The sequence below is a fragment of the Hesperophylax consimilis genome, chromosome 13 (assembly GCF_061612785.1).
Source record: "Hesperophylax consimilis isolate HC1 chromosome 13, BYU_Hcon_1.0, whole genome shotgun sequence".
Taxonomy (NCBI): Eukaryota; Metazoa; Arthropoda; class Insecta; order Trichoptera; family Limnephilidae; genus Hesperophylax; species Hesperophylax consimilis.
Window position 1 is genome coordinate 13167958 of NC_142848.1, and position 8904 is coordinate 13176861.

Here is an 8904-nt window from a genome sequence, read left to right on the forward strand (position 1 = left end):
AGTTTAGAAAAAAGTGAACATTCTTAAATACTTTAATTATTTTCTACATACAGATTTATAGATTTTAGATTTCATCAATCATACAAACGCATAAATCACACTAAAAATGCATTAAAGTGACAACAAATTTTTCTTCCAATAGCAATATAGATTTTAAATTTATAGCTAAAAAAATCAAATGGATAAAGTTTTTCGTACATGTATGGTCTTCCTAGTTGGACATCCTATTTAACCCATTGGCATATCCGCCACCAAAATTGGGCAGCTGCATTTCTTTTGCATTGGCATATTGAGGCCGCTAAAACTCCTCCCACGTACTTCGGTACATTATAATAAAATTATATTTATTATGACATCTATATAAAAGCAGAAAAGGTGTTTTGTTTGGGGTTCAAAACTGAAGAGTTGTAAGAATCCATCTGAAGTATGCGCAGATGTCACAAAATCAGTATTCAGAGTGAAAACATTAAATTTAAATCTTCAAAAGGGATCTTTATCAAGAATTATTTGAGATCATATAACATAATTATAAGAAGAGTGTTTCCGTTTTGTTTTATGTACTACATCCTTGGGCAATCTTTTAACCAAAAACTGTGCTATTCATAATAATTAACCATCATCTTGACATAACTATCTGTGTGGGAATGCTTGGGACGCCATGGTGACTAACCGCTGCCGTGCCGTTGTATGGAAGACTAGTGATTTTGTTGTTCTGTTTGATGTAACAAAAAATCATTAGTTTCCCTACAAAGGCCGGTCCTCTCAACTGACTCTTCTTCGACTGGGGTGCAACGCCACTAACAGGTTCAACTTGGCTTATACTATCTTTCCTCACTCTCTCGTCTAAAAGTGTACCAACTGTGCAATCAGCTTATAGTGACGCTATAACTAAATTGTACTGTACATTTAATGAGACATAACTAATGTGCGTTATTGTTTGCCTTGCAGTGTCCATGAAAGCAACAATGGAGGCGGTGGTGGCGGCCGCGGAGACGACTACTAAAAGCCGGCCGCAAGAATATTTGTATAAGTTTTTCATTCATCTTTATGTAATCGAAGCCTAACATAATACTTCTCTAATACCAACTTACCATAGAGAGAGCCATTTGCATTACAGAGTGCTCCAAAATGCATTTCTGTGTTGCGAATGCAATTTTAAACCTTCTGTGTTAAGTGGGTGGCATTTCTAATGTTGGTACGACCCGTACCAAGGGAGTTGTATCTGTAAGCTGTACAATGTTGAACACGGCAATAGTTTATGTGCAAAGATTTTCGAAGTATTTTAGAAGCTGTACATAAGTTTAGAATATTAATATTTTTATTCAGGGATAGCTGTCAATTAAAAGAATAGATATTTTATGTAAATATTTAAAATTCAGGAGCATTTTGTAAAAACAATCATTTATACAAAACACTAACAAATTACAAAGTTAATCAAAGGAACGATGTACCGATTTAGATGTAATAAGATATCAATATAGAAATAGAGAAGCCACACACTATCCCTGGTAGATGTTATTAAGAACAATAGTTTTCACTGACATTCCTATTGGACTCATGAGTGTAACCTTTTAGTTTGGGATTAGTTATACTTAAACTACTGCTGGGCATTAATGCGAGCTGTCAGAGCAGAGTCAGTCTATGAATGACAGTTCACAATTCATTGGAATCAGTAAGAGGTAACCATTAACCATTAATGTAACTAGGTCTTATGTGTTATTTTTCATTGTCGGTTATGTTCTCTAGTAAAGAGAGCGGACTGAACAGCTATATTTTTTGATAAGTGGAAAATGCAAGAAGAGTACAAATATGTAGTCAAGTTTAACCATTTATTAAGTATCTACTAAAACTATTTTACCTCTACCAAAAATTATACTTGTAGTAGTGAACTAACACGAGACTCTTTGTGGAGTGGGGGGAAGCCCGCTAAATGGTCCAGATCTGGTCTGGATATATTTTATAAAGATTTGGTAGTTGCAAATTATCTTTGGTCATTTTTGCCCATTAATTAATTTATGGAGCAATAAAAAATGTGGAATTCGGAGCTCTATTAAAATATATGTTAACTGAAATTGAATAAAGAGTTATTATATGATAAGAAAACATGTTTTTCCTTCCAATCCTCCCCTACCTATCTACTGCGCGAGTAAAAAAACAGATTTTTATATTGTAGCAGAGAGGACGGACCGACAAACAACTCGGTCTTGGCACACACTCCTTGCTTCACTCACATTCATGCATCGTCTCATACATACTCTTCTATTATTCTGATTCTACATGATGGTATAAGTAAAATAAAACTATTTTCAAAATTAAATAACTCATTATGGACCGAAGTGTCCAATCATTAATTGACTCAATTAAAATTGAAATTGGAAAATGCTCATCTGTCAAAGAGGCAAAACAAAGGAGTAACATAGAACAAGATATACACCAGCTAGAGGAAATATGGTGCAAGGAAAAACTTCAACTACAAGAAAAAATAATTGAGCTACAAAATAAACTTATATTAAATGAAGAAAAACATTCAGAAAAAATTGAAAATTATTTAAAGGAAAAAAAGGAATCAATTAATACAACGTACAACAAGTCAACCCTCTCAATACCTATACCAGAGGCCAAATACTCATTAATAATTGCAAGTGAAAATACTAATACAACTTCTGATGATATTCGAGACATGATAGTTAAAAAAATTAAAACATCGCATTTGGGGATTGCAGTAAATGGAGTACAAAAAGCATCAAATAAGAAACTAATCATCTCTTGCCCCAAAAAGGATCACGCAAAAAAACTAACAGAAGAAATAAATGAAGACCCCAAGGCAAGAAGTTGTTAACTTACATTGAAGGCATTCTGAGATATTTAGACTTTTGCGTTTTGCCTTATAATTTTTTATTTGAATGTCATATACAATGTACTAATCCTTCATGGTGTAGTAAACAAACCAAATTTACATTACATCTAGTAATATTAAGTAGTTTTGCAGTCTAAAAGTTAAAATAAACATGTTTTCTACAAAAAAATGTAGTTAACATGTTCATGCCATCTTCAGGGATAGGTGAGGAAGATACAGAATTGAAAGGCAAGAACATGTTAAATTCTTGTTGTTTTATTTAATCAAACAAATTAAACATTTTTTTTATATAAAGTAACTAAATAATAATTATTATTGAAAAGAAAAGGTAGCAGAGCATGTGTCAATTTTTTTTTGAGACTTAAGTCTATCAATCCACGAAAAACCTCATCCAGGTATGGTAACAATTTTTGGATATCATTCCATTTGGCCGCATCGATTTCTTTGTTATCTCTCACTTTTGATGACAGCATTGGCGGGGAAGATAATGTTTCACACCTTTTTTTAAGATCCACTTCTTTCCAAGGCTCTTCTTCGGAGAGTGATTCGCGATATTTATAAATCCCGAATTCCTCCACTCTTATCCAGCGAATTCCTTTTTGAAAGTTAACCTTTTTTCCGATAGTGTTTTTTGTATTGTGTATAAAGTTCAATTGCTGCCCTAATTCTTTAATATTAACAAACTTATCAGCCATCATTGTCACGATGGGTATATTTTTTGTGTTAGCCGACATCATTAAATTTACATATTGGTCCACTGATTGAATGGACTGGCATCTATTAATTTTTTTTCTACCAATGCAAAATCTCTATCAGAGTCCATATATGAGTGACCAACCTCAGGAAATTTATGGTCAATTATTTTGAATTTTTTTGCTAGAATTAAATATTTCCAAAACATAATAAATTATATTTTGACCGGCACAAGAGTCACTCCTCGCAATAAGGTGAGACTTGTTGCTCTGAAGTTGCATGGTGTTGACAAAGGCCATTAAACAACTGGCAATTTCCTCGCTCCCTCTGCCCCCTTCGTTTTCACTCCAAACATGGAAATATGACCTATTTAACTCCTTTGTCACACAATGTAATCCCAAATTATAGAGCCACAGTTTTCTTAAATAGAAAGCCACTTTGTGGATATCTTTGGGAGAGGTAGCGTCTTTTCCAAATCAAATGTGATGAAACAAGTTTCATCACATTCAGATGCCTTTTTCTTATCATGTTTTTGCATTTCAAATGCAGCTTTGTACATATTTACATGAATTTGGTCAGATTTTTTGCTAACGCAAGTCCCACAAGTGTCTGTCTTAGGCACACCAAACGACAAGTTGAAATCCTCTGTAAAGATTCTAGTGTAACGATTCAACGAAAGAGGGGCATACTCTTTTTCTCCACAAAACATATTATAGAGCTCATACAGTTTTGGGATTGACAAATCGGATACGAGGTACTGGTGAGTTTGATTTAAAGTATTGAGTATCTCATCTTGTTGTACGTATTCCAAAATTATATCTCCTGTACCAGTGGTAGTAGCGATATACTCTAGACTACTCTGATTATCTTCTGAAAATACAAAGTACAATAAAATAATCATTTTTAGTTCAATGTTCAAAAGAATTAAGTGTCACAATAAAGTATGTTTAAGTTTACCTACCATTAACATGACATCATATTGAGATATTCCTAATAATATCCCAAACTCAACACCAGTCAAAGAGTCTTGAACACTTTCTGAAACGAAATATTGTAAAGCATTAATGAAGGAATTTAAAACATAAGAAAACATAAAAGAATATTCAGAGTCACAGAGTAAAACATTTTTTTTGCATTTACCATCCATTAAAATTACATTATTTTGGGGTATTTCTAAATGCTTCTCAGGTTGTACTAAATTAGTGGACTCTTGAACACTTCCTGAAACAAATTAATAAGCATTACAATAAAAAAATTGTTGACTTTTAGACAGAAAAACACCAAAACAAAAATGATTCACCCATTTTAAAACTACTTTAAGGATAAATTAAGATGAACAATAATGTTTTATACAGCTTACCTGATTCCCTGATCATCTTTTGACACATCTTCACCATTTTTTCACCTCTGGAACTCATTTTCGATGATTTTTAAATAAAAAAACACCCACTGCAAAACTTTTTAAAACCACCAAAGTAAACGTTAAAGTGAGTGAATAACATGTTAACCATAGAAATCTAAACCAATGTAGATGGGAAGAAGTTGTTAATTACAGAATTACGGCAAGAACTTGCTAACTTAGTAGTTAACAAGTTCTTGCCCTGATTTTATCAACTTAATGTCACAGAAACACGTAGTTAACATGTTCATCACATTGATTTAAGCATGTTCTTGACGTTTTTAAGCTCTGGCATGGTGTTCATTGGAAAGAGCGTATGCGAATTAGTTTAGAGAGCATTCTAACTCATTTTTTACGAAAATGTAAGTTAACAACTTCTTGCCTTGGGGTCTTCAAATATAGTCTTCAAAAATAATTTGATCGCGAAAGAATTAGAAGAAAAAAATCCTAAACTATTCATCAGAAACCTACCTATCGACCTATCAGAAGAAGAAATAATAGAATCATTAAAAACCCAAAATGATGGAATTAAAATCATGTGATCATGCCATTATACAAAGGTAAAGGGTCACGTATGGAATGTGGGAATCATAGGGCTATTAGCCTGCTTAGTTCAGTTGGCAAGCTGTATGGTAGAATTTTGATTGAAAGAGTAAGAAAGGAAACAAAGGATAAAATATGGGATGTGCAAGGTGCTTTTATGAGTGGAAGGGGGTGCATGGACCAGATCTTCTCATTGCGTATGCTCACTGAGAAGTTTCTGGCAAAAAACCAGAAACTTTTCTGTGCCTTTGTAGATTTACAAAAAGCATACGACCGAGTCGACAGGAAAAAGCTATGGAAGGTGTTGTCCAAGTATGGAGTGAATACGAATCTGATTCAGGCAATTGCGTCTCTGTATGAGGGAAGCGTTGCATGTGTTAGGGTAAACGGTGGTTTTACGGGGTGGTTTAATATCACAAAAGGTGTTAAACAAGGCTGCGTAATGTCACCGTGGTTATTCAATCTATACATGGATAATTGTATGCAAGAATTGAAAGAGGTGGGATTGGGCGCGAATTTGAATAATTTGAAAGTATGTTGCCTGTTGTATGCTGATGATGCGGTGCTGATTGCTAATAGTATAGATGATCTACAGTCTCTCGTGTCTAGGATGAACGAAGTATGCATGAAGAATGAGTTAATGATGAATGTAAGTAAGTCTAAAGTAATGGTGTTTGAAAGAGAGAGTACGAAAACAGTGTGCAATATAATTGTGAATGGGGAATACTTGGAGCAGGTGGATGAGTTTGTGTATTTAGGAAGTATGTTTACGAGAGATGGGAAGGCTGACAGAGATATCGAAAGAAGGGTAAATGCAGGTAATTCCGTTAATGGAGGACTAAACGCCGTAGGCGCTAACAAAAAATTGTCCAAAGAAGCGAAGTTAGCAGTCCACAACGGAGTGCTGGTACCTACCTTGATGTATGGAAGTGAGGCATGGAACTGGCAAAGAAAGGATGAAAGTAGATTAAATGCTGTTGAAATGAGATCCCTGAGGCGTATGTGTGGTAAAACCATGTTTGATCGTGTGAGGAATGTGGAGATCCGCAAAGAGTGCAAGGCTGATGTAAGCGTAATGAGTAAGATTAAGAAAGGGACGCTTAGATGGTTTGGGCATGTAGAGCGAATGAGCGAAGATAGGAGTGTAAGGAGGATATATGATGCAAATGTGAATGGTAGCAGAAGTCGGGGACGCCCGAGGAAGACATGGCACGATCAAGTGAATCAGATACTCGAGTCGGGCCATGTCAAGAGTCAGAATAATGGAAGAGTATGTATGAGACGATGTATGAATGTGAATGAGGCAAGGAGTGTGTGCCAAGACCGAGTTGTTTGGCGGTCCGTCCTCTCTGCCTACCCCTGCGGGGAAACGGCGTGATGGTTAGTTAGTTAGTTAGTTATGGATGAAAATCCGAAAAGCTCAGTAAAATTAGTAAAAATGCTTAAACCAAAAGGACAAAACAATCTTACAAACTATATAGTCGAAACAAGTGGAAAACTTAGGAAATATCTCATTTCTAAAGAGAAAATTAATATTGGATACCACAGAGTGCGGGTGGAGGATGCTAATCCAATAATACAATGCTTCCATTGCCTGAGATTTGGACATTCAGCTGTCAACTGCTTTAATAAGGACAAGAATGCTTCGTGCCTGCACTGCGCCATGGACCATCCTTGGAAAGACTGTCCCAATAAAAACAAAGAAGAGAAATGCAAAAATTGTGATTTCCAAAACAACACTTTCAAGTCAACAAACGATACAAATCATAAAGCAAATAGCAAAAATTGTATGTATTTAAAAAAAATGATGACTATTGCCCAAGGGCGTATAAATTATGAATAGGTATGTACCTACTTTAACATTCTTAATAACTAACTTTAAAATTCTTAACGAGATTAAAAACTCAATACCAAAATTTATATTTTTGTTTCAAATACGCTTGTTTTCTGACTTTTCACACTTTTCTGACTTTTCGCACAATTTAGCTATTAATACTAAAACTTTAAAACAATTGAGAAACATTTCAATGTTATTAATCTACCATCGAAGAGATAACGATTTATCAGTAATATCCAAAAAATATTTAATTAACTATTTCTGTAAAATTTTAAGACAAAAACAAAGCATTAAAATATTAGCCTACTCTCAAAGTGTTAATGTTTGTAAAATATTATTTATACAAAACAAAATTAATATACTACATAGTATGTATCATCTTTATAATATCATCACTAGTAATATAATGCTAAGTTGTTCAATATTGTCACCAAATCTATTTCAAGTCAACCTTGATATTATCCGTGAACATATGCTGCTAATTTATAGTTTGTCATCAAAATCAAATTCATTTTTGACAATTAGTTATAACAATATTATTTCCTTATTTCTTTAAAAATGAATAATTTCTTCACTGAGGAATTAGATAAAACGCTTAATATTTCGGAATATATTTGTCATACTTTAAAAGATTGTAATAAAATCGTGGATAAAATAACAAATTCATTCTCTGTACTCCATTTAAATATCAGATCAATGAAACAAAATTTCAATGAATTTTTACTCTCAATTAATTTACTAAATCATAAACCGGACGTTATAGTTTTAACTGAAGCATTCACCAACGTATACAATAAATTTTGCATACCAGAATATACCTACTTCGCAACATCTTGTGCTATTAATAGAAATAGTGGTATTGTTGTATTTGTTAAATCTTGCCATTCAAACATCGCAGTGGAAGAAGTACCTATGCAGCGAGTTAATTGCTTAGATATTAATCTAAATGTAAATAAAATGTGTTTTAATATTATTGCAATTTACCGAACACACGGATCAAACGAGTACACATTTATGGATGAATTGAGAAGCATTATCTTATCAAAAAAAAATAAACAGAACATAACAATAATCGGCGATTTCAACATAGATGTTTCAAACGAAAATAGTAACAGAATAAAAACTGAATTTACCAATTATATGACGGAAATGAATTTCATATTGTGTATAAATAAATATACTAGAGAAATTACGGGTCAACGTCCATCTTGTATCGATCACATATGGAGTAACACTAAAGATACCGACAAATTACACACGATAATATTAAAAAATAATATTACTGATCATCACACTTGCATCTATATACAAAAACTTAATATTAATAATCATATTGATTCAAAATGCAATACTTTTACAAAAAATTCACTAAACCATCATAAATTAAACCTAAAAATAAAAACAGAAACATGGCGTTCCGTATTAGAATCAACATGTGCTGAAACATGCGCAAATATTTTTGATAATATACTATGCAATTATATTACAGCATCAACAGATATTAAAACCATAAAAATTAAATCAAAATTCAAAAAAATAAAACCATGGATTTCACATGGCTTAATCGTGTCTATT

General features: G+C 33.2%; 1 protein-coding gene across 3 annotated transcripts in view; it reads left to right on the forward strand.

Annotated features, from left to right (window-relative positions):
- The window catches only part of HnRNP-K (Heterogeneous nuclear ribonucleoprotein K), a 129328-nt gene extending 127225 nt beyond the window's left edge, over positions 1 to 2103 (forward strand). For all 3 annotated transcript variants that reach the window (XM_089638781.1, XM_089638782.1, XM_089638783.1), the window contains one exon: positions 949 to 2103. In XM_089638781.1, the coding sequence (XP_089494907.1) occupies positions 949 to 1003 (55 nt within the window). In that variant the 3' untranslated portion in view covers positions 1004 to 2103. The remainder of the gene's footprint in view (positions 1 to 948) is intronic.
- The last annotated feature ends 6801 nt before the right edge of the window (positions 2104 to 8904 follow it).